The sequence below is a fragment of the Pogona vitticeps genome, chromosome 1 (assembly GCF_051106095.1).
Source record: "Pogona vitticeps strain Pit_001003342236 chromosome 1, PviZW2.1, whole genome shotgun sequence".
Classification (NCBI taxonomy): Eukaryota; Metazoa; Chordata; class Lepidosauria; order Squamata; family Agamidae; genus Pogona; species Pogona vitticeps.
Window position 1 is genome coordinate 319,565,698 of NC_135783.1, and position 26,247 is coordinate 319,591,944.

The following is a 26,247-nucleotide window of genomic DNA, read 5'->3' on the forward strand; positions in this document are numbered from 1 at the left end:
GTTATTAAGCAAGCTCCAGTTGATCTCTAAGGGCCCAAATAGAGATCAAGGCTTCTTAGCGTACCACATGTCTTAATAATAATGGAGGATTTTTGTATAAAAATAATCCAGTTTATAAGTATAAATCTGTTGTCTCCCTGACAAACGTTAGCACTTTCCCCCAAAAAAGCCAATTCATAGCATTTTTATGACAGTCAAGTCTACTAGCTTACCTTCATGCTTAACATCTGCTAAATAATAGCCTGATAGTCCCATTCCTGTGTTAAAAAATCTTTGTTACTTTGTGGTGATATTCATGTCCACATTCATCCAGACATTAATCTCACCACCATGGAAGAAGAATAGGAGACATGTCTTTGCACTCTCTGTGTCCAAAGAAGTAGATTTTGATACATGAAAGCTCACACTGAAATAAATCTATTAAAGTGCTATAATATTTTGCCCTTTCCCTCAGTTTTCTTTTTCCTCTTTAGTTTTGCAAAAATGCTGAGACATACTGTATTAGCATGGCTACTTCTGAAATTGCTACAGTGAATTTTATGGCTCAATGCGGATGAAATGATCTTCCAAATCCCTGTGTAATAGTTTAACCACTGCACTACAATGGCGCTCAACTACTCCATCCTGTGTCAGAGAATAAAAGAGAGCCAGATTAAAATCACACTTAATATATTTATCTAACTTGTAGAGATTGTGCTGTGTATGGGCTACATTATACTCACACACCATTTTTTAGAAAAACATCACTAGTTTCTTTTATCTACCAACTATCTTGATGTTTGTGTGCTGACACCATTTTGAGACACTTATTATGAACCTAGTTTGAGCTTAGAAATATTATTTATCGGATGACAGTTCCAAGAACTCTGCAGCAACCCTGATCAATGACCATGCTGGCTGAAGAGTCCTGAAAAGTATAGTCCAAGAAAAAACTTTTCCAAGCTCTGCTCTCTTCCTATTTCTATTGCATTTATTTTAAACCTCCACCTCCCCAATGCAGGCAGAGACGGCTGGGATCCCTTACCATTCAGCTGCATTTTTATTTGCTCTTTTATTTGTTCATTGCTTCATTGGTTTAATTATATTTTTATACTGCCCACCTACTGGTGGAGCCACTACTCAGCGCAGCTTACAAAACAAGATCAAAACAACATAATAAAAAAACCCAAGAGAAATACAAAGAAAACATCATAGACAGCATGGTCCCTGAAAATACAATAACTTTAAAAACAACAATAAAATTACAAGAATAGTAGGGAGCTGGCAGAGAGAAATTCATGATAGAATTAATCATGATATAGATGATAACCCCTCATAGGCAGCCAAAACAGCCTTCTGACACAGATCCATACATCACAGCTAAGGCAGAAATTGTTTATTGGGCATAATGGAGCTCACTATCAAGCATTAGACAACGCAGAAAGAGGTGGAGGGGGATACAAACCACAGAAGCAAGGAAATCCTGCCAAGCACACATCACTGGCAGTACCACTCTCCAAGTTCCTTGGCTGCAGGCAGCGCCAATGCAGAGTCTGGGAAAAGAGTGCGACCCAGTTAGAAACTGACCTTTTGCATTTGTTGCCAAAATAGCCCGTTACAGGCAGGCTCCTGCCACAGACACACACATACAGAGGCTCCATCTGTGGGAAGGCACATACTTCTACAGTGCATAGAAGAAGCTGCCATATTTTCATTTAAATTTCTGTTAAAGGAAGGGAAGCAGCAAAAAAAGAAAATGTTTGAGTTATCCTCACCCTTTGAAAGAATTTTTAAAAGTTACTGCTTGAACTACAGCAGCTAGATTGTGCTGGAGATTCTGGAAACTGTAGTCCAGAAAAGCAACATTCTCAAGATCTGTTCTTTTTCCTATTCTTTGCTGCTATTCCATGTTTATAAACCTGTACTTTCCTAATGTGCATGTTGTGAGTTATGTGCCATCAAGTCAGAATCAACTTATAGGGACTCTAATACAACTTTCAAGTAAATGAGACATTTAAAGAATGGTTTTACTAGTTTCACACGCGCGGGGGGGGGGGGGGTTCCATGGTCAAAAGGGGATTCAAACCAAGGTTTCCTGACTCCTGTTCCACCACTCTATCCATTACGCTGCACTGGGTACCTTTCTTTTCCCCATAGGTCTTCCTTTTTATCTGTATAGGAGAGAAAAAGGGAAAAAGAAAAAAAAATCTCTCATGCGTTAGGATTAAGCTGTAGTGATGTATGTAGTAGAATCCCAGAGCCCCCACCATCTACTAAGGTGCATGAAGAAACATGTCGTCCCACTCTCGCTTCCCTGTTTCCCCTGAGTTTACTTACAATCTTCCCAGTAGCTGAGGTGAATGTGTCTAGATGGATTTTCCAAGCAGAAAAATGCTGTCATGAGTTTAATAATGAAAGCATTTGAGGATAGCTTTATCTTAAAGCAATAATTTAGATGCATTTGCTTCATCAAAGACCTGCTGCAGATGAAAATGAAAGCTGATAGAACTGGTTGGTAGCTATGAATCAACAGTACTGCTTCATTTTTGGATTTCTGCTTTCGGATGTGGTTACAGAGATGCTAACAGAGAGTACCTCCACCTCAAAATTCGCTACTGTACCACTGAGATGAAGCCTGAGGTTCTAGCCAGAGGAAGTTTGATCAAGCTCTCACACCAGGCATAGGGTGATGGGGAAAGGAGTTAAAGAGAGTGGGCAGATGGATCAGAGAATCCAGGAGAAGGCTGTCTGATGTCTCCTGTCTGAGCAACAATTTCCACCTTCCAGCCAATAACAGGGAAAGGAGCTGTTTTTGGCTTCTTCAACTCTGCCCTTCAGACTGCCAGAAATACTACTTTCCCATTCTATTTATGTTGGCTTGATGTGTCTCAAATATTGTTCCCTCCAAAATAAACCCAGCCATTTCCCCAAAGAGTCTCCTTCCTGATGCTTAACCTAGATCCTGTATCATGCTCTGCACTCTCCAAGTTCTCACGCAGTTGGCTTCCCTTTGATATAGACCCTGCACCCATCCCAGTGCTGCTTCTGTTTCTTCTACTGTTACCTGGCACAGACTTTCTAGTCCCATCAGAAACCTGCAAGTCAAACTGCAGCCAGCTGTGCTCAATACCTGTTTGAAATTCTCCCAGTTGTCCCTTGCCCTTATGCAAAATCCTTTCCCAATTCTCTGTTCCCACTTCCCCCAAATTAGTGCCCTCCATTGTATCCAACCAACATGGCCTATGATGGCTGGAGATGCTGTAAATTGCAGTTTAGCATACCCAGAAGATAGGTTGAGAAACTACTATTGCCTTCTTGGCTCTTAGTCTTAACAGAGACAATAAAAGAGAAGAGAATGCCATGGCACCTTTCAGACTTGCTGATGGATGGTGCAGTGACAATGGTAGACCCATCAGCTGATGTGTAGTGGGCAATGAGTCACATTGACAGAGCTGAGTTTCTTGAGCAGAGTAGCAAAGGCAACTGAGATTGACAGCAACAAAATTTCCTACACCAATTACAGCATCATAAGAGCATGAGAACAGCCATACTGGGTTGAAAGAAAGAAAAATTCACTTGCACCAAAATTCAAATTTGTAATGATAGTCTTTTAGATTTGGAACAGTCAAATAACAGTCAATTTGAATAGCATATAGTTATTGTTTTGCCCTTTAAAAAACACAAAGAGGCAAAACATTTTAAAAGGATTTCCCAGTGTCTCCTAACACCTTCCCAAGGATTGTGCCAAACAAAAAGTGCACACCAATAGCCAGCACCGTCTAGGAATTAGGAAGTGACTGTAATGAGCATACTGATTGAACCCTGAACAGTGGGAATGCCAGCAGTAGGGGACGCAGAGGACAGGTTGCATTGGGAGTGGGTGAATACTTTGGGCAGTACTGGCAGATTAGATCAGCAGATATCCTGTGATGGGTAAGAACTGTGCCAACTGGGGCACAGCACAGTTGAGTGAGCACAATCTTGAACTGTAATTTGGAAGAGTGAAAGAGGCAGAAGGAGGGGGATGCAGAATGAAGCATGACATATACACTCTGTGAGCAGAGTGTGTCATTCTCTCTTACTTAAAGGGGACTTATTCATTCATTCATTCATTCATTCAATTTGTACCCCACTCATCTAGATCAAAGTCTACTCTGTGCAGCTAACAACAATACATAAAAGTAAAAGCAATTTAAAATAAAAGCAACAGTATTAATATAATTCAAGACAGCAAAGAATAGATTAGGTGATGACAGGAGCCAAGGCCTGCCTAAAAAGCTAGTTCTTAAGTTTGCTCTTAAACACACCCAGCGAGGGAGCCAGGCAGATGTCTGTGAGTAGACTGTTTCATAGTTGAGGGGCCACTGCCAAAGAGGCCTGGTTTCTTGTTCTTTCTCTCTGGGCCTCCCTCAGCTTTAGGGAAGCCAAGCAGTGGAAGGCTGACCTCAAGGAAAATAAGTTTTTCTATAGATCCAGGTTCCAGATGTGAGCAGTGTGGACTGAAAATGTCCCCTGCCAGGGAGAAAATTCTCTCACTGGGCACACTAGTTGGTGGGCAAGGCAGCAGCCCCATTGCCACCTTGGCCAGTGCTCCCCAGACTTTAACCCTTATACTAGCTGTCAGAGAATGAACTTCTCCAGGTGTTGCAAGCTATGTTGTAAGGTAAAAATCTGAGCATGGTTTGGTCAGTAAGAGAAATAATAAAAGACATGCCCTTCATCTGTTGACATGGATCAATCCAGTTGCCTGTATTTCTAGACTCCCCTGGAGGGAGGCTGACTAGAGATAGTTTAAAGGAGTGTCTTGCACTTTCACTGTTTATCACTATACCACTGGTGAAGTTAAGTGATTAAAAGTCGGACTGGGACTTGAAACTTTTACTATGTATGTTATATCGCTGTGTTTTATTCATGTAAGCTGCCCCAAGTAGACTTTGTCTAGGGGGGCGGGGTAAAAGTCCAATAAAAGTAAAAGGAAAGTAAAAGGAACATCCAAATTCTTGTCCTGATTGAGCCATGAAACTCACCCAGTGACCTTGGGTTGGCCATGCTCTCTCAGCCTGACCTACCTCACAGGGTTCTTATGAGGACAAAATGGGCAGGAAGAGAGAGAGCCATGATCTCATTGGGAAGAGGGGGTATATAATGGAGCCTTGATCTCACTGGAGAAGCGAGGGGGGATATAATGTAACTAATAATAAATAGTCTTTGATGGTCTTATTCATGATTTCTTATAATAACCTTTTAAAGTCATCCAACTTGGCAGTCAACACTACATCCATACTTTTAACAATGTACTGTGTGAAGGAATACTATTTTTTTATCTGGCTTGCATCTTGCACCACTAAGACTATGTCTGGATCCAGGCCTAAGAACATAAAGCGGCATTTGCTACATGTTAATCTCTTGCTGTTCCTCCCTCCCTCGTCCATTCTCCTCTATTGTCTCCTTAACATTTAGGTTCTAAGTGCTTTGGAACAGGAATCTGTCTCTTTCGCCTTCTCGTATTTCTCTGTGAAGTTCCATGTACATTACTGGCAGCACATAAAATACAAAGACCAGCAGTAACACCAAAAAGAACACACGAATGTTAAAAACTGGGTGCCACATTTCAAAAATGAAATTGGCAGGCTAGAATGCACCTAGGGGAGGGGTGAGGCCTCAAAATCAAAGGAATGGTTGAAAAACAGCTGAATATGGTTAGCTTGAAGAAGAAAAGATTAAAGAGGAATGCGACTGTGCTTTTCAAGTATCTGAAACATACAACAACAACGATGATGATGATGATGATGATGAGCAGACTGTTCTGTACTGCTCCAAAGGATAACAACAGAACTTGCACATTTACCACCTTGCAAATTCTCAAAAAGGTGGATATTGCATGAACATGATGCAAAGCTTGGTGATATTACTTTTTTGGATTACAGCTTCTGGAATCCTCCAGCCAGTATGATCACCAAAAAAGAGAAACTTTTCTGAGCTGTAACGATAAGAGGAACATTCTAATGGTGCTGTTCAACACACAAACTCACTCTCTTGAGAGGTGGTGGGCACTGGAGATGTTTAATCCCAGAGACTGGGCCAATCCATGGAAAAGACTTTTTGGACAGGAATTTTTCAAGTGTTATGTAATTCTCTTATCATGTTTAAGTGGAAGAAGGGAAGTATTGCTTTGTCTTGTTTTTTTCTTTCTGTATGTATTTTCAAGGTGTGATAACAGAACTGGCCATTAGAGGGTACTGGGTGGTATTCTCCTGTATTTTCCCCTCTGCCACTAAGGACAACACAATGCATTATTCATATGGAACAAACTACTTTTGTGGGCAGAGTAACAATAAGTATGACAATCTGCTGGGCCTAAAAAAGTCATGAGTAATGCAACAAATTCCTTAAAAACAAAACTAAAAGCAGAGATAACAGGAAACTGTTGCTTTAATATACTTCCCTTTGGCATACAATTTCTCTTTTCTATACTGTGACAATATTTGGTGCCAAAATTGTGACAACCTTCTCTGGGAACAAGCCAGATAGGCTTTCTCAGACAGCTGACACTGGAGCAGTCTCTCTCAGCTGAAATAACAACTGCCTTCACACACAATTTTAACATTGCAATCAATAAGAAAGATTCTAGACATAGGATAAATGAAGAAGTGAGACCAGGATATATATGTTATTTATTTAATTTATATGCTGCCCACACTACCCAAAGGTCCCTGGGTGGTTTACAACATTTAAATTACAGTACAATAAAAATTCAGAACAATTAAAATGCAATTAAAATATATATAAAATTGCCATAGGACCCACAGCTAATATTATTTCAATTAAAAGCCTATATAGAGAGAGAAGGGGGGGAGAGCATGGCCTTGGAAATGTCTTATTCAAATGGGAAATCATGGAATCGCTACTCTTTGACAAACAAAACAAAATAAAATTGCAGGGAACTGCCAACATTAAGCAGTGAATGGGAAACACTCCCCAAAGACCTTACCCTGCCCTGTCTAAATCGGTCTTTCAACAATCTGTCTTTTGTCTAGGAGAAAAGAAGTGGATCCCAAAGAATGAAGCTCTACCCTTGTTCCAGGAGCACCAGGCATTGGCTTGTTTTGTTAGCTTTGCCAGTATCTGACTTCAAGTTGAAGAACTGGCATTATGAAAGCAAAATGTGATGGGTGACCTCCATCAAACCATTCTTCAACTCAGATCTGGCATCTGTATGCCCAAGAACACTTTCTGGGGCCCTAGTGATAAAACACTGCCATGCTAAGGACAATGTCCTTCATATCATGATGTGTCAGTACAGAAATCTAGAAATGAAAAGCACTTCTTTGTTATTCTCAGTCAGCTGATCCTGCATTTGGGGGTACTAAAGAAAGTGATGGGCAAGCATTATTTTTTATGAGAAAGCATAAGACTTATTTCTCCAAGGCCAACAAGTATGTTTGGTGTGACTAGAGGAAAACATGATAGGATTCAAATACTGTGGAGAAGTGTATTTAATATGTTTGCTAAGGGCTTATCTGTTGTTGTTATGTGCCATCAAGTCGCTTTTAACTCATGGTGACCCTATAAACTCATGGTGATCTCCAAAATGTCCTCTCCTCAAATGCCTTGCTCAGCCCTTCTTTCCTCCAAGGAACACAGAACTTTCTCTACTCTTTTAACCTCACTCAATAACCCTGTGAGCCAGGCCAGAGTGATAGTGATATCAGACAAAACAACATTTAGACAACAGTTTCCTGCAGAGCACAGTGATGGAGCTTTGCCAGAGCTTGGAAAAGTTTTTTTCCCCCAGAGTGCAACTCCCACAATCCTCTAGCCAGCATGGCTAGTGGGCATGCTGGTGGGAGGATGCTGAGAATTGTATTCCACAACAAAACTTTTCTAAATTCTGCAAAAGGTCCCATGGTTGTCTCCAGGGACTTCCATGTTAAGTCTGGGAATGTCTCCTGTCTCAATGCTAGAGATTCTCTGCCAGTCTGTGTAGGCAGTACTGAAGTAGATGAATGAGGGTCTGACTCTGTAGAAAGGACCTTCCTATATTCTTGGAAGCAATCCACACTGAATTCAGTGAGAATTTTTCTACCAAGTAAACATGCACCAGATACTATATTGCTGTCCTCTTTTGTTGATGGTCACTCTGTGAGAGTTTCACAGCTCAGCAAATATTTGGATCACGTCCAAGCCAATGCTGCAGCCACCATATTGGTTCTCCAGCTCCCCTATGAGTGCTAAGAAGGATATGCCCAGCACAAATGATGAGCTGCTGCTTAAAATACACGAGCTACTAACCTATCACCTGAAAATATACTGCAGAACAGTCTGTTCCACAAACAGTTTCTCCTTCCCCATTCCTCACACAAGGGGGAAATACAGCAAACTCTTATGCATGTGGAATGCCCATTCAAAGCAATGTGGTTATCTCTGGCTTGCATAATGGTAAATTGGAGATTGGCTTGATTTGATCTAGCTCTAACTTCCATACATCGCTACTGGAAAAACCATAGCTTTGACTATGAGGACCTTTGTCTGTAAGGTTATGTCTCTGCTTTTTAAGATGGAGTCTAGGTTTGTAATCACTTTGCTCCTCAGAAGCAGGCATCTTTTAATTTCGTGGCTGCTGTGACCATCTGCAGTGATCAGTGGTTTTCGTTGCTGCTTCCTGCACTATGTTACAAGCCTCCATCCATAGTTCTTCAGACACTCTGTCCACCAAATCTAGTTCCTTAAATCTGATCTTCACTTCCACTGTGTATTCATAAGGGATGGGTTTAGATTATATCTGACTAGCCCAGTGGTTTTTCTTACTTTCTTCAGTTTAAGCTTGAGTTTTGCTATAAGAAGCTGATGATCAGAGCCACAATCAGCTCCAGGTCTTGTTTTTGCTGTGTAGAGATTCTCCATCTTTGGCTGCAGAGAATATAATCAATATGATTTCGGTACTGCCCATCTAGTAATGTCCATGTGTACAGTCGCCTCTTGTGTTGTTGGAAAAGAGTGTTTGTGGGGACCAGCTTGTTCTCTTGACAAAACTCTATTAGCCTTTGCCCTGCTTCGTTTTGAACTCCAAGGCCAAACTTACCTGTTGTTCCTTTTATCTCTTGACTCCCTACTTTAGCATTCCAGTCCCCTATAATGACAAGAACACCGTTCTTTGGTGCCAATTCTAGGTGTTGTAAGTCTTCACAGAATTGTTCAATTTCAGCCTCTTCAGCCTCAGTGGTTGGTGCATAAACGTGGATTACTGTGACCTTGAAAGGTTTGCCTTGCATTTGTACTTAAATCATTCTATCATTTTTGAGATTGTATCCCAGTACAGTTTTTCCCACTCTTTTGTTGATTAAGAGAGCTACTCCATTTCTTCTATGGGATTCTTGCCCACAATAGTAGATATGATAATTGTCTGAATTGAATACGCCCATTCCCATCCATTTTAATTAACTGATACCCAGGATGTCAATGTTTACTCTTCCCATCTTCTGTTTGACCACATCCAGCTTACCAAGGTTGATAGATCTCTCATTCCAGGTTCCTATGCAGTATTTTTCTTTGCAGCATCGGACTTTCCTTTCACTCCAGGTGCGTCCGCAGCTGAGCGTCCTTTCGGTTTTAGCCCAAACACTTCATTAGCTCTGGAGCTACTTGTCCTTGTCCTCTGCTCTTCCTCAGTAGCATGTTGGACACCTTCCGACCTGAGGGGCTCATCTTCCAGTGTCATATCTTTCAGCCTTTTGTTTCTGTCCATGGAGTATTCTTGGCAAAGATACTGGAGTGGCTTGCCAGTTCCTGCTCCAGGTGGATCGCATTTAGTCAGAATTCTCCACTATGATCTGTCCATCTTGGGTGTCCCTGCTTGGCATACCCACAGCTTCTCTGAATTACTCAAGCCCCTTCGCCATGACGAGGCAGCAATCCATAAAGGGTTCTTTACTATCTAGCTTTTGCACTCATACATGATAATTGGAAATACAATAGTGTGAAGGATCTTGGTCTTGATCTCCAGTGACACATCCTTACACTTGATTATATTTTCTAATTCCTTCATTACTGTCCTTCCAGATTTCAGGAGGGACTTATCTAGATGGAGCATTTGTTGCTGTAAAAGTAAATAATTCAGCACTGATGGTGGTATTTTTCCCACCATCCATATAATAATATCCTGGTAACAACAACAACAAAAAACTACGCTTCCTTGAGATTTTTTGTGTCCCTAGCCTTCACCTTTTGTTTTGTTCTGGGGGTTTATTCCATGGAGCAGAATTTAGTGTGATGGTACTTTCAGTAAGCATTTCTCCATGAAGTCTCTCAATTTGGTTTACTTTAGCACATCATTAAAAACATCTGGAGAAAACGTACAGCATGGGTATGCATTTCAAGTAGGGATCTCCCAAAGATGTCAAAGATTTCCCAAGTAGAAGCACTTCCTGTAATGTGTCTCTTAGAAGTCCAGTTTGGATATGAATCCTGCTTAGCCTTCCTCTACACCAAGTTGCACAGCAAACAAGCATGGCCAATGAGGGCAAAACTCCTGCCTTCTCTGGAAGAGCCCTAAGTGTTAATTCATGCACACTGGGACAAAAAATTGCTCATGTCACATATTTGTTGATGGGTCTGATCAGTCAGTTAGCTATCAGCAAGCTCCAAAGTGTTGTTAACCCATTTGCAGCAGTGTATTTCAAGTAGGAGATTTTTAGGAAAGGAATCAAAAACAAAACAATCACTATGCTGAGCTATATCATGATAATCACATTGTGTGTTCTCTGGTTGCTGCACCTCAAGAAGGATATTAACTTTTAAAAAAATACCGTAGAAAAGATTACCCAAAATGACTTAGGGCTGGAGCAACTCTCCTACCGGAGAAGGGTACAATAGTGAGGGCGAGGAGACTATGATAGCCAGGAAGAAAATCAAGTAAAGGAAATATTATAAAAGTATATTAAATAGTGTGGATACCAAAAAAAGGTGTTTTCCTCTTCTCATAATAGGAGAATCCAACAAAGCTGAATGGTGGAAGATTCGAAACAGGCAAAAGGCAGCACTTGTTCACATAGCACATGAAGTAAAGATACAACTATCACCAAAATATATGGTGGCTGTAACAACACAAAAAGAAAAGGTGGGCTAAGGTTATCAGTGGCTGCCAGTCATGATGGCTACATACTAAGATCTGGACCAAAGGCTGTGTGTCTCTGAATATTAGTTGATGGGGAACTTGATCAAATATAGACTTCCCACAGGCATCTAGTTAGCCACTAGGGGAAACAGAATCAGAGAGACTTATGCCCTGGTCCATTATGGTATTTCTAAAAGACTAATACATCTTGGACTGGTAATGTCCTCTAGCTATGTAGTAACCACATTAGCAACCGCACTTTAGCAGGCATACTCCACTTTGGCAGCCAACTAAATAAATTTGTATCAGTTTCTGTAAATTGCTACAACAAAGACAAATGTCCTAACAGCTGCCATTCATCTAAGCCTGTCATCAGGAAGCAAATTTTAATGAAAATCCTCAAAGGGCTGTAACAATTAGCTGTTGGATCATCAAACACAGTAATGGACAACAATGTACATATTCCTCTGTTTTAAAATTGCTGGATAGTTTACTGGTTTAGGTCTCTGGTTGCAGAGCCGGAGGCTGGGAGTTAAATTCCCCAGTATGCCTCCCTCACAGAGGCTGGACTTGATGATCCTTAGGGTCCCTTCCAGCTCTGAAGTTCTAAGATTATTTTCCTCTGGCCATACGTATAAAATATTTTCAACTGGAAAGTTAAACAGTAACCAAAATCTTGTTTCTTATCATAGTAAATTGCACTAGAGTGGGCCCATAGAATCAGCCAGGATTTGGTGAATTAACTCCTCCTTAAATTCCATTGATTCAACTTACTGTGCTAAAGTAAATCACTTTGTAAGTAAGCTGCAATTAGAGTAGGCCCATTAGAATCAATGGAACTTACCAAATTCCCATTGATTCAGTGGGCCCATTATAGTCCAATTTTTAAACTATAGTTTAGCCATCTGTACCCCTCAGATCTAAACGAAGACCCAAGTAATCTTGTAATCTGATCAAGCACCAAAAACATCTATAAGTGTGCCTATTTGAAAGATAGACATAAAAGGAGAAAAATATTAAAAATAGGCACAAAGATGGAGACAAAGAATTTTGCTTCTTTGTACATTCTCATCTCAGATACTCTTTCTCACGGCCTTCACTCACCCTGGTCAGCTGTCCAGTGCTTCCCTGCTTCATCAAATCTTTCTTCTTTACTGCCTCAGGCAAACTGGGCAGTATAGAAAAAGCATTGTTCTCATAATTGAATTTGCATGTTTTTTTTAAAGCAGGTGCAGCTTTACCAGTCTTACAGCTCAACCATCTGATAAACTGCAGCTGTCAGCCACTGAAGATCAACTGCTGAAACTCTGTTCACATGCCTGCTGGAGCAAACAGTGAGCTAGCAAGTGGTCTGGAATGTACTTTCTTGCCCAGGGACCCTTGACCGTGTTCACTGTCAACTGGGATTTGTCAGGCACTGTTATTACAGAGCTCTGGTTGTCTGGTTTTATCTACTGTTATCTAAATACAAAAGAAGCACAACTATGTGGTATGTAGACATATACAAAAAATTCAGTAAATATGGAGACAATATCCAAAATCAGAATTGGGCACTTCCTTTCCTGAACCACTAAAATATCATCCACAACAGTTCCTGATTACTCTGTATGGATGAGAAAGCTGGACAAGAAAGCTGGCAGGAAAAAAAATTCCATTGAAACGTGGAGTTGGAGAAGAGTTTCACAAATACCATGGGCCACCAGAAAGACACAGAAATGGGTATTAGGTTGAATCAAGCCTGCAATCTCACTAGAAACTAAAATGGTTCAAGTGAGGCTATTGTCCTTTGGCTATATCAGGAGAAATCAGAACTCACTGGAAAAGACAATAATGCTGAGAAAAGTCAAGGGCGGGTCGGGGAGGACTGGACATGAGCTAGATTAGGTAAATAAGGGAAGGCACAGCTTTAAGTTGGCAAGACATGAGCAGGGCAATTGAGGACAGAATGTTTTGGAAGTTGTTAAGTGATGGTTATTAATTATATTTTACACGTAATTTTATTATTTTATTGCTGATTTAAAATCAAGTTTTGGATCTTCCTTGATACAGGTCTTCCTTTTAAGGTACCATAATAATAAAGTAAGCAAACTGTTAAGATAAACACCTGTTCAAGTTTTAAAAACTCCAAGGACCACTCTTTCTTTAAAGCTACAGGCTATGCAGAAATAGATGCAGCTTCCATCAGCCTCTGTCAAAGAACAGTGACATCTCAGAAGGAAAATGTGTGGGTGGAGTTCTATGGTCCTATTATAAAACAAGCTGTTATGTGTTGGTGTGACATAAATCTTAAAATAGAGATGGCAAACCCTTTTCCTTCCAGCCAAAGTTGTAAATGTTGTAAGCCACCCAGAGACCTTTGGGTAGTGTGGGCGGCATATAAATAAAATAAATAAATAAAATAAAAAGAAATAAAAGTCCAGTTTTGGACTAAAACTCCAACAATCCCTCACAGTGGACAACATTGGATGGGGCTCACGAGAGTTGTTATTAAGTGCTGTCAAGTAGCTTCCAACTTCTAGCGACCCTATGAATTAGTGACCTCCCAAAAGCCTTATCCTTAACAGTTCTGCTGAACTCAAGACTGTAACTTCTTTATTGATTCAATACATCTCTTATTGGTTTTCCTATTTTCCTATAGCCTTCAACTTTTTCGGCTATTAGTCTTTTCCAGTGAGCCTGGTCTTCTCATGCAGTGCCTGAAGTATGACAGGCTTTCAGTAATGTTTGCTTCTACAGAGAGCTAACGCTTTATTTACTTCAGCACCCACTTATTTCTTCTTTCAGGAGTCTGGTATCTGAAAAGCTCTCGTTTGACACCACATTTCAAGTGGATTTTTTTTTCTGGTGGGTTTTTTTGGGGGGGGTTAAATTTTCACATCTTTACACATTAATCAGGAATAGGAATCGGTTCCAGTAACACATCCTTACACTGGAGGATATTTTCTAGTCCCTTCATAGCCGCCATTGCACGTCCGTTTTCTTCTGATTTCTTGGCTGTAATCTCCACTTGGATCGAAGGCGGAACCAAGAGATCCAAAATATTTAAGTAACTCAATTTCTACATTACAAAGGTCAACATTCAAGTTAAGCCATTCTTTTGTGGACGTGACTTCTGTCCTTTTAACATTCAGCTACAGCTGAGCAACCACCCCACCTGTTTCTACAGCCTGGCAAGAAAAGAAAAAAAAAAAACAAGGGTGCGCGGCATCCCCGCTCTTTCGCTCCTCGCAGCCCGAGGCTTCGTTCCCCCAACACACCTCTCTCGCTCTCGATTGGACGTCCGGATCTACACAAGGGAAGGCACCGTGTTCGCTCGTCCAATGGCAAGCGGACCTCACCCGGAAAAACGTGCTCTTCTGTGCCACGGTCCGACTAGCTACACCATCCTTTTCCTTTTTGGTCCCAGAGAAACAGCTTTCCCCTTCCCAGTCTTCAGGCAAAGTTGCCGGGATGTCGGCCGCGATAACGAAGAAGGAGTCGGAGCTCTCTGGTCAGATCGAGGATTTTGTGGCGCTCCTGAAGCGAGGTGGGAAGCGGCCGCGCTCGGAGGAGGCTGCTCGGCAAACGGTGGGGCTGTTGCGGAGGATCGTGGCGAACGGGCGCTGGGATAATGCGGGTGAGAAATTGGGCGCGTGTATGGGGGGTGTTAGATATTCAGTTCTTCATGACACACACGAAGGTGATGCTCAAGTTTCCCTATCCTTTTCCTTGAGACGATGCTTTCGTTAAATGAAATATAAAGGCCGTCATCACGATCTCATTTCGATCAGTTGGTTTAATACCTCTCCAAATGCAGCTACAGTTGTGAGAGAGAGCATCCGAAGATATAATTATGCCAGGTGCTTCCCCCCCCCCGCCACCCTTACATCCATCAGAATACAGAAGCCTTGGCGTCCATTGCGTCAGTCTAGACTGTTTTTAACCTGATCTTAATCTATGAAGTACACTGTGAAGGTTTGCTTTTTTCTTTCTTCCTTTCTTCAGCTGTCATCTTGATTTGGGTTAACTGGTTGATATCACCAAGCAAAGGGTCTGATCTTAATTGCTGATGTATAAATAGATTCTAACACTCACACATATGTGTGAGTATTAGTCTGTACAGTATATAAATATATACCTATCAGATGGAGTTATTGTATAACTCCAGCTGATAGGTTGGGAGTGCAGTGTGGTGTATCACATAGGCTGTGTTGGTCCCTTCAAGCTGTGTGAGAGAGCAGAGGAACACACATGTTGAAAAATCCAGAGTGATATGTACTATCAGGGAGTAGCTGTATTCCACTGTATGCAGGTAATGAACTTTGAAAGAGAATTACCACAACTCCTTCACCCAATCTTTCAGGAGAGCTCATGGAATTGATACGTAAGGAGGGCAAGAGAATGACTGCTGCCCAACCGTCTGAGACCACTGTGGGTAACATGGTGAGACGAGTGCTGAAGATAATTCGTGAAGAGTACGGCAGGCGAGTGTGCTTGTGTTTGCTTTATATCTTCCTGTTCTGATACTCTTGGATTTTTAATGTGTTGTATTAATTGTATTATGACAGCCAGTATAGTGTAGCAGAAAGAGTGTTGGATTAGGACACAGGAGACTTTGGGTTCAAATCCCCACTCAGATAGGGTAACTCACTGGGGAGTGATTGGCTCTTTGTAAACCTAGTCATTAACTATTTCCCCTTCCTTGGAAACCCAATTCAGGTTGCCACAAATGGAAATCAGTTTGACAGCACATAGCGCACAGATTAATTGTGACAAAAAGCAGCTACCTGATAGTTCATGAATGTTCATAAATAAAATAGTCCTTTTTGCATGGGAAATCACATTGCATGTAACTAATTATTCTTCAGGATTACATTCTTTGCAGGTTTTTTTCTCCCCCGGATTAACAGGATATGTTTATTCCACAGGCTCCGAGGACGCAGTGAAGAGGGAGACCAGCAAGAGTCACTGCACAAACTTCTGACCTCAGGAGGTCTCAATGAGGATTTCAACACCTACTATGCCCCACTTAGGGCCAACATCATTGAAGCTATTAGTGAGCTGTTGATTGAACTAGGTGAGACAGACTAACATTTTAATGGAAATAGCAACATAAAGTCGCTAGTAAAATTAAAGAGAGAGTTCCAACAGTAATTCATTGTAAATCACTGCATTAGTTTCTCTTCCAATCTTTTAAAAAAATCAGCAGTGAAAGGAAACTATCGTAAATTCCCCCCCCCCCCATCATCTGACTCGACCTAAGCAACATAAAAAGACTTCATGGTTCAGTATGTCTTGAGTGGAAAAGACATAGCCTGGCCAGATTGAAGACTGGAACAGCATCTGGTAGAAAAAATTATGTTTCTAATGTGCAGTGGCCAATCATGTAAGAACAGACATGTCTTTTTGAATTGTGAGCCTTAAGTACTATCTAGCTATTGGATCCAAACTATTTTCTGCTTGTGGGAGTATACCTGAGTGGAATTCCACTGAGAATGTTCCCACTGGTTGGAAAGAGGGTGGCAGAGAATCTTTGTTGATTCCACACTCCCTTTATGGCTCCAGTGCCATCTCCTCCACTGTTCTGGGGGTCTCCCAACTCTGAGCAGCAGCTGTTCTGTGGAGACAGAACTGACTATTGCCCCGCCCTATTCTGTCAGTGGGAATGCTCTCCTGAGCCATAACTACATATATGTGCCTTTGGTCACAGCACATGACAGAAGCCATAGCACAGTTTAAGAATGGCACCAATGCACACTTTTAAAATTAGCACCATGGCTTCAATCACTGGCTAGCCAGTGGTGGAAGGCTTCTCAGCTACTGACAGCACTGGGTTGGTACTCAACATCTGGCAAAAATGGAGTTGCTTAAGCTGTCCCTCAGGCAAGAACAGCATCACTGTCAAACCAGTGCTGGGAGGCTTTCTGACACTGGCCAGCTGGCAATGTTGGGGGTAACTCCAGCGGTTTCATTAAAATGGGGAGCTGTTTCCCTGTCACCAGCAGTGTTGGTAGCAGTAAGAAACCTTCCTGTACTGGGCCAGTAGCTGCTCTATAGCTTGCTTTAATGCGAGAACTTCACATTAAAACAGGATGTGTAAAACAGATGATTTTGTATCTGTTTGCAGATAACTCACAGTAAAATGCTTACTATGGGTAAGTTCTGGCCCTGGATCAGAAACCTTTTGTAGACAGACATTAGTATGAGACATTAAGAACTGACAGCTGATTGATGTCATGTTGTCTGCTTAATGCTCAGTGAAAGAAACATCTCTCCTTTCATGTTTGGATTTATTTTCCTTACAGAGGGAACAACTGACAACATTGCAATGCAGGCACTAGAGCACATTCACTCCAATGAGGTGATCATGACCATTGGCTACTCTCGCACAGTGGAGGCCTTCCTGAAGGAGGCAGCTCGCAAAAGGAAATTCCATGTCATTGTGGCTGAATGTGCACCATTTTGCCAGGTAAGGACCTGTTCTCTGAGCTTTACTTGTGTGGCATTTATGGCTTTCATTGGAGCCCTAATATAATAAGTACACTACGGAAGAATAGAATATAGTTTGTAAACAGAAAATGAGATAGGAAAAGCTTCTTATTTTACCACTCCCAATAAGGGAAATGCTGATCCAGACAAGTCTCTCCTGTGTATTTTTTGTGTAACAGCTGACTCTGACAGCTAACTCTGAAGAAAAAAGTTTGAGATATTTTATTTTGATAGCAGCATCAAATTGATAAAATAATTAATAGCAAAAATGAGAAAATTTTAAAATACTAAATATCAGAAATTATAATCTCACCCAGAAAAGAAATTTGTAGGCAACATTGTTAAATATAAGAAAACATTTTTTCACACAGCACATGGTCAATATCGATTGACATAAGTCTTTGTGATGATAACTGGTATTGAGGGACTTCTAAACCATTAAGTAAATACTTGATGAAAGTTATTAAAAACTGTAATATTTGGATATTTCTAGTTTCTGATTTTGACAATCCATTGATAGAATTAAGCAGAGATGTAGTTGATCAAATACTGATCTTAGTGGGAACCCTGATAGGAACTAACCAGATGGTATGAACTGTGTATTCATGACGATCAGAAAGTCTAGCTCACCAGCTTTCCTTTCTTGTGAAAAACCTTTCTCTATCTCTTTTTGGTAGGGTCATGAAATGGCCGTCCGTTTATCTAAAGAGAATATAGAAACCACAGTCATGAGTGATGCAGCTATCTTTGCTGTCATGTCTCGTGTTAACAAGGTAAGTGTCATGGGCTGGCTTACAAGGTTCCAAGAGGGGAATAAGTTGCAGAAGTCATTTGCCTGAGATTGGCAGCAGGCTTCTTTTTCCCAGCTTGTTTTCTTACTCCTGACCTTGCTCTGAGTATTTTCCTCTGAACTGAGGACAAATTGATCTGAGTTCTGCACTTTGTGCACCAGAGGGTCCTGTCCTTCCCTCCCCCCACTGTCTGCCTGGTTGAGTGCTATACTTCTCTCCCCAGCATGTGGACGCCTGTGCTGCCATACTTCTGCATACCACACACTGTGACCCACTCTTTGGCTCAGCAGCCCTGTTGACCCAGATGTTGCACTGAAACTTCTTTTGCACCTCCCATTCTTTCTTTAATACCTTGCCTTGCCACTTCTACCCTTCCCCATCATTTATCCCCTTAAACTGCTGGCTCTGGTCTTTATCCCCTCCTCTAGGTATTAAAACCTTTGGTTCCTGAACTGCAGCGTGAGAAAGCCTACATGGCTCTCACATGGTCCTTTAGAGTTTAGAGACCTTCTGCAGGCTAGGAAGAAAATCTATACATATAGCCACCTGCAATTTTAAAATATTTGATACGAAATACAAGGGACTTGCAACTCAAGTAGAATTTTTGATATTTGCACGTGGTGTCTCCCCAGGTATTTGGATGCTGCAGATTCAGAACAGAGGGGATACCTGCCCTGCTGAGCTGTAGACAAATAAAGATTAGAGCAACCAAATTCACCCAAAATTTGCTCTGGTGGTGACAGTGTATGGACAACATTGTTTCCTAAATGCTTTTGTACTATAACTCCTATTTGCCCTAACCAGTATACTCAATGGTGATGAATGACAGGAATTGCTGTCCAACAACATCTGAAGGGATACAAGTTTTGCACACTTTATCTCCATCAGTTTTGGACCATGTGCTGATTGTTCAGATCAGCAGAATTCCAGGTTGTCAGATGGGGTGCTGGTAAAAGCTCTGCTGAAAGGAGTTTCTGATTCCCAGAAGGCTAATTTCTGGAAGAATATGAAATGGTTCTTGTGAAGTCATTGTTTTCCAGCTGTAAAACACATTATGGTGGACCCATCTTTCCACCACCAAAAAGTAGTGAGGAGTAAGAACTGGATGAGCTAACACATTTTTCCTATTTAGTTTCATGGGCAGACATGGGGGTGGAGAGGAGTAGGAGACCAGAGTCAGCTGTGTGGATCATGTCTGGGAATCTTCATGGTGGAGAATGAAATTGTGTTGGTCCACTTATGGTAAAGCATAAACATTTTTGCTATGATAAAAATTCCATTTTCGTTTTAGTCATTAGTATGTTTTAGTAGTAGTAGTAATAATTGGTCAAAACCCTGTTGCTAAGCATAATAAATGCATTAGAGTAGGCCCATTGAATCAATGGGGATTTAGTGTCATTTCCTATGTAAGTGACATTGATAGAAATGGGCCTACTCTAACAGCAACTTACTATACTAAAGTTGTAAGTAGAATAGACCAATTTGAATCAATGCAACTTACTCATTTATTACTTATTACTTAAATTTGTATGCAGCTCCCATTAGAGCCAAAGCACTATTTTGGGCAGTTTACAATAGTAAACAAAACAAAACCAAGATAAAACTAGAGCTATGTAAAACCAGTTTAGCGACTAACCAATAAAAAACAGATGGTGCAAAAATAATAAGGCAGAAAAGTAGCGGACAAAAGCAGTCAGCTAGGGTTAGTGTGGAAAACCTCTCTGAAAAGCCGTGTCTTGCCTCCTGAATGTCCACAGGGAGGGGGCCAGGTGAAGGAGGCCTTGGTTCACTAAATCCCCACCGATTCAGTGGGCTTACTCTAGTGTGACCTACTACACTAAGCAATAAGATCTTAATCATTGTGCCATAGCATGCCACAAAAGTAGATACCGATATATTTTCCATACTGCAGTTTGTATGTTTCATTCACTGGTATTTTACAGGTTATTATTGGAACAAAGACTATTCTGGCCAATGGTGCTTTAATAGCTGTCAGTGGGACACATACGATGGCATTGGCAGCCAAACACCACTCCACCCCTCTCATTGTCTGTGCACCGATGTTTAAGTTGACACCACAGGTAGGTGTTCACCTCTGTGTCCAGGACAGCATATGAGCAAGCAAGCCAGTGCTGCAGCACAAGGATAAATCATTGTGTGATTTGGCTATACTGAGATCCTTGGCTCACCCTCCATTTTGGACTGGGTTGGATCGTTGTCCTCACATTAGTCTCCCTGCCTTTCCATTTTGGAGTATACTGCTGTGAATTTTGTGCCTGCCTACTCTGGATGTTTTGCTGCTGGGCTAAGGCACCAAAGTGGTAGTGCAGGGAGTAATCCTCAGTCCCATATACAAGGGATTAAGGGTGTCAGATTTGACTCTATTTATTTTCTGTTCTTATGTTTCATGATTTTAAATTCTAGTTTTTGGGAAAGAGGGCCGTTTGTGTTTTCCTTCTGATATTTTTCGCCCTGGTGGGAAGGGTGCATATCTTTACTGTGTTGGATAACAGGGTATCTCTTCTTGTTGTTGTTGTTGTTGTTGTTGTTGTTATGTGCCATCAAGATGCTCCCGAGTTCTGGTGACTTCATGAATGAGCAATCTCCAAAATGTCCTGTCCTCAACAGTCCTGCTCAACTCTTGCAGACTCAAGCCTGTGGCTTCCTTTAGGGGAGGATATAGAGTTTTATATTTGTTCTGCTTAGAGTTGGAGTGTATGTATTGGCTATTTAGTTTGCCTATTTTGTCCTGTTGCATAATTGTGGTGGTGGACTACTGCCTGGTAGGTAGATGCTACCGATGGGGTTCCATCTTCTTGGATGGGGGGCATCTTCGTTTCACTCATGCGCACAGGCTTTATCTGCTTTTGTTCTGTGGTCGGAGATTTTTGCTGCTTTGAGAATTGGCCTAGAGAGGCCTAGCTGTGAAGGGAAAGGCCAAGCCTGCCCTACCTCAATGGTGGTGGGGGTTGTCTTCTAGGATAGTAGCTCTTCTTAAGTACTTTCTGATTTCCAGATAGTCTGGGTGGGTGGTTGGCTGGCAGGTGAGCACTGTTTGGCCAGACTAGGATGGCTGGTCTATAACTGTACTGCAAATTAAACTAATGTGGTATGTGTTAGTGTGAGAACTACTTGTGTACAACTTTTAAAAACTGTGTTTGTCAGGCTTAGGGAAGGATGATGAGTGGTAGGATGTGGTGCTCAGGTTGGTGCCAGGAAGAGGATTCTGCATGAGTGTGTGACACCTGCCAGGAAGAGGGCTTAAAGGTTGCATAGGAGCAGACCAGAGGGCCTGTGGAGGGGGATCAGGCCTCTGCTGCCACTGGTACCAGAATGGCAGTGCCATAACCCAGCCGAGCCCTTCTGCTTCAGAGGTGGTGACCTGGGACCTTCCTGCATTGCCCCTACCTTCTGCTTCTCAAAGGTTACACGCAGAGGGTAGCAAAAGTTCCACCCAGGCTCAGAGAGAGCAGACCTCCCTGGGGTTAGGGGAATTGATGGTCAAGGTGTTAGCGGAGGACATTGGAGAGAACCTGGGAGGTCATCTCTGGCCTCTAGCTAGATCGGTTTCCACAATGGAGAGAGATGAAAACTGATGTGCCCCAGCGATCTGTCCTGGGATTGGTGCTTTTTAACCTGTTCATAAATGACCTGGAGACAGGGATAAGCAGTGAGGTGGCCAAGTTTGCAGATGAAACAAAACTTTTCCAGGTGCTGAAGACCAGAAGGAATTGTGAGAAGCTCCAGAAGGATCTCTCCAAATTTGGGAGAATGGGTGGCAAAATGGCAAATGCATTTCAGTTTGAGAAAATGTGAAGTAATGCACATGGGGGGGAATCAAAACTTTATCAACTAATGGGTTCCGAGCTGTCCATGACAAATCAGAAAAGAAATCTTGGTGTGCTGGTGGACAGTTGGATGAAGGTGTCAACGCCAGTGTGCAGTGGCAGTGAGGAAGGCCAATTCCATGCTAGGTATCATTAAAAAGGGGGTTGAAAATAAAACAACCAACATTATAATGCCATTCTACGAAACTCTGGTAAGGCCACACCTGGAGTATTGCGTACAGTTCTGGTCACCACACCAGAGCATTTGGAGGCAGGTCCCCAAGGGAATCTAATTTAAAGGGAATTTAATTTAAATGTCAGATGCAGGGGAGGGGTATCAGGAGACAGGTATCTAGTTATCTCATGTGCTCCCAGCGGCATCTGGTGGGGCCACAGTGAGACACAGGAAGCTGGACTAGATGGGCCCTTGGCCTGATCCAGCAGGGCTGCTCTTATGTTCTTATCAGCCATCTGTGACTAGTCCCTCCTCTGCTCCTGGGGAGACTGATTTAGTTGTGATTGGGAAGAGAGGAAGAGCAAGGTGCTGGAAGGGGGTCTTCTTCTCCTGGATGGTGTGGGGGGGTCATGTCCTCTCCCATAACCTCAGCATCAAGGCTCAGGCCACAAGTTTTTCATGTATGGGTGAAAGACAAGCTGGCAAATTAAGGAGGCAGACTACCAGTTTGTTATATGCAAGTTGCGCAAGGCCTGAATTAGTTGGGGGGGGGGTAGGATCTGAAATGCCTCTTGGCCTCATGCATGAGCTGGCATTACAACCACACTCATGCAGCAGCCAAGTTGGCAGAGGAAGATTTATATTGTGAGGCAGCAGCAGGGTGGCAGCTCCAGTGGGTAAAAGGCAGGAGGCCAGCTGGCGGCAAAGAAGGTTTTCTCTTCTGCACAGGAGTGGACTCTGAAGGAAGCTTCCCCACCCAGCCACCCTCTATGGGGGGTTGTGGTGTGGCTGGGCCACACAGAGGCTGCAGGCTCAGAAAATGACCACATAGTTTTCCTTTCTTACCTGAACTGTTGCCTGTCAGTAAATTGATAATGATTTGACGATGATGATTCTGGTGGGATAATGTGAAGTACTGTAGTTCCTTAATCAGTCTGGTGATTATTGTGGGGGGGGGTTTGTTTTTTAATTGTTGTTGCCTGTTTCTGGAGTAGATGATTACCACCTTGCCTTGCCCCTGCTTTTTCAGAGTTGTTATGGGTTTTTGAGAGATCTTTGGGCAAATGCCAGCAGGGGGAAAAAACGCAGAACAAGCAGCCTCTCCTGTGAGTAATAAAAAAGCCAGCACATGAATGACCCCAAAACAAAAGAGGCACCCACAGAAAGAACACAAAATGAATCCAACCCAAAAGTTTTCATTGGGCTCATGCCTCTCCCATTCTCTCTTCCAGTTCCTTAATGAAGATGACTCATTCCACAAGTTTGTCTCTCCACAGGAAGTGCTGCCTTTCACAGAAGGTAAAATCTTTCTGATTAATGCTTCTGAGTGAGAGTTACCTTTTAGATAAAAGAATAATCCGTTAATGACTCTGAATCTCTGACTGTTGGATCATGAAGGAGTTTAAATTGTATTGTACTCAGTGGATCTTAACATTCATTGGCACAAAGCCTGACTATAATCTTATTCAAGAGTTCTAGCTGAACTGATAGGTGTGTGCAATTGATATAATACTGTCCACAGTTATCTTACCAACAAGCCCATCCCTGAATTCTTAAGGCCTCAATAGCCTTCCCCTTTGTTGAAAACGAATCTCCAAAGAGTCCCCATGAGTCGTATTCAACTGAAGATTTTTGTCTGAAGAGTAGAGATGGGCAAGAGCCATCTTCCAAAGCCAGTGATATGACATTATATGTCATTAAACTTTTTCCTTTCTTTCCTATTAAGAGAACATTAAGAGATTTTTATAGGTATGTAATGTTAATCTGATGGCCTGAATGGATATCATAGAGTGATGAAAATCCAAAATCCTGAATTTTTTTCCTGGGAGGCGGGGAGAATAGTCTTTTGAATAACTGGTTAAATTTTTGCTTTAAAGTTACCTCATACTATAGATGCAAATAACAGAATATGCTCAATTAAGTCATACTTTTTCCTGTCTTTTTACTGATAAGTGTTTCTTCATGGATGTTTATGCTCCATTCACTGTACTGAGACTGTCCTGTCCATCTGGATCCACCTAGTGTATTTCTTCAGATAAGCAGAACAATCTGTCACATTTTGTGCCAGCCAGAGCTCCACTGCAACAGAAGTGGTTAGAGTGAGAGCATTTGTATGTATGATCTGTCAATGTTTCAGCTGACAGTTCTGTTTTTATTTTTTGCCCCCTGGAATAAATGGGAGATGTGTGCAGGAACCAGTCTGGGGCTTCACAGAGGATACTTATGCGTGGAATGCCTTATTTCAGGCCCCATCATTAGCAGGAACACGATTGCCTGGAATCTTTTTCCATGACTTCAGATGAGGTCTCTAGAGTAGATGTGCTCACTTTATATCAGTAGTAGGGCATCTCTATTCTAACCACCCAGCAGCGATTCCATTACTGTAAGGAAGCTCAACATCTGAGGCCTTGTTTCAATCCCCCCTGCCCCGCCCACAATATAAGGCTGAGGATAGCAATTGTCTTCTCTTACCTTTCTCTAAATGAATATTAAATTGCTCTGGAAAATGTACTATATAAACAGTGGGATATAAATGCTGCAAGTAAATAAACCAACTCCACTAAAAAACTTTAGATTTTGGATTAGGCCCTACATTATTAGTTGAATTATTCCTCTGGAAATCAGTGGAGTTTCACTTAGTTATAACCACATTTTTACACTGATTTATTTAAGTGGGACTGAAGTATCTGTCTAATTACCAACACTGGTCAATATCCTACTGAACTTCCAGTGAGTAGAAAGTCCCACCAGTACAGTAATGCTGGACCATAACACTCACACAAGCACTGGCACAGAAGGTGGGCTTTCTTCATGGAGCTCACTGATTCCACATTTGGAATGATCTTGCATTATTACACCCATGGAGTATTCTACTTAACAGAAGCTCAGTAGGTTAATGGCTACTTTGATCTATCTTTCTGCTCAGTTATTAATAATGTAATTTTATTTTTTTTCAGGAGAGATACTGTCTAAGGTTAACGTTTACTGTCCCGTCTTTGACTATGTTCCTCCAGAACTTATCACCCTTTTCATTTCAAATATTGGAGGCAATGCCCCTTCCTACATCTATCGTCTCATGAGCGAGCTGTACCACCCAGATGACCGTGAACTTTAAACTATGGACATAATTTATCACAAAATATTTTGTTATCCCTATGGAAATAAAATATTTTATTTATCCTTATGGCTAAATAAAACCTTGAACTCCAGAACACAGCATTACTACACTGAAAGGGATTGGTTTGACCCAGGCTTTTTTTCTATGTGCTAGAATATTTCTCCACTCTTATTTATCTGAGGGACGTGGTGGCGCTGCGGGCTAAACTGCAGAAGCCTGTGCTGCAGGGTCAGAAGACCAGCAGTCGTAAGATCGAACCCACGTGATGGAGTGAGCTCCCGTCGCTTGTCCCAGCTCCCGCCAACCTAGCGGTTCGAAAGCATGCAAATGCAAGTAGATAAATAGGGACCACTTTGGTGGGAAGGTAACAGCATTCCGTGTCTAAGTCGCACTGGACAAAACACTGGCTCTATGGCTTGGAAACGGGGATGAGCACCGCCCCCTAGAGTCGAACACGACTGGACAAAAATTGTCAAGGGGAACCTTTACCTTATTTATCTGTTCTGGCAGCTGTACTGAAAGACAAAGAATGATTCCTTTCTGGTGTATTTAAAGTAAGCAACACTCTTTTCCACATAGGCCAGAATTCAGTGATCAGCCTAAACACCAAACAGAATTGCTGGAAACCTATGATGATAAATTCATCTGCAAAGAACTCAGCTCTTTGACTCGCATGCTCCTGGAAAATGAGGGCAGAATAGAAATACAGAGGTTAAGCCTCTTTAATATAGTGAGAGAGGACTCTGCTTCCCTTTTTTCCAATTAAGTCTTGGTGC

The 26,247-nt window shown here is 41.9% G+C and overlaps 2 protein-coding genes and 1 long non-coding RNA gene across 3 annotated transcripts in view; 1 reads left to right on the top strand and 2 right to left on the bottom strand.

Moving 5' to 3' along the window:
• The window catches only part of PGF (placental growth factor), a 60,898-nt gene extending 60,680 nt beyond the window's left edge, over nucleotides 1-218 (bottom strand). The window contains exon 1 of the mRNA XM_078387497.1: nucleotides 213-218. Coding sequence (XP_078243623.1) covers nucleotides 213-218 — 6 coding nt within the window. The remainder of the gene's footprint in view (nucleotides 1-212) is intronic.
• Nucleotides 219-1,990: 1,772 nt separating this feature from the next.
• LOC140703224 (uncharacterized) lies at nucleotides 1,991-14,378 on the bottom strand. The gene is made up of 2 exons (XR_012082610.2): nucleotides 14,247-14,378; nucleotides 1,991-2,150 (listed from the first exon to the last, which is right to left on the bottom strand). It is a non-coding gene; the product is annotated as an uncharacterized LOC140703224 (long non-coding RNA).
• EIF2B2 (eukaryotic translation initiation factor 2B subunit beta) lies at nucleotides 14,370-25,537 on the top strand. Its single transcript, XM_020793864.3, has 8 exons — nucleotides 14,370-14,708; nucleotides 15,435-15,555; nucleotides 16,000-16,148; nucleotides 17,377-17,540; nucleotides 18,238-18,333; nucleotides 20,295-20,432; nucleotides 23,586-23,652; nucleotides 25,311-25,537. Exons 1-8 carry the CDS (start codon nucleotides 14,543-14,545, stop codon nucleotides 25,466-25,468), a joined length of 1,059 nt encoding a protein of 352 aa, XP_020649523.3. The 5' UTR covers nucleotides 14,370-14,542; the 3' UTR covers nucleotides 25,469-25,537.
• Nucleotides 25,538-26,247: the final 710 nt, after the last annotated feature.

Coding starts and splice junctions, on each gene's coding strand:
- EIF2B2 (XM_020793864.3), top strand. CDS start 14,543: ATGTCGGCCGCGATAACGAAGAAGGAGTCGGAGCTCTCTGGTCAGATC. Junction 18,334..20,294: donor TCATGTCTCGTGTTAACAAG/GTAAGTGTCATG, acceptor GGTATTTTACAG/GTTATTATTGGAACAAAGAC. Junction 20,433..23,585: donor TGTTTAAGTTGACACCACAG/GTAGGTGTTCAC, acceptor TCTCTCTTCCAG/TTCCTTAATGAAGATGACTC.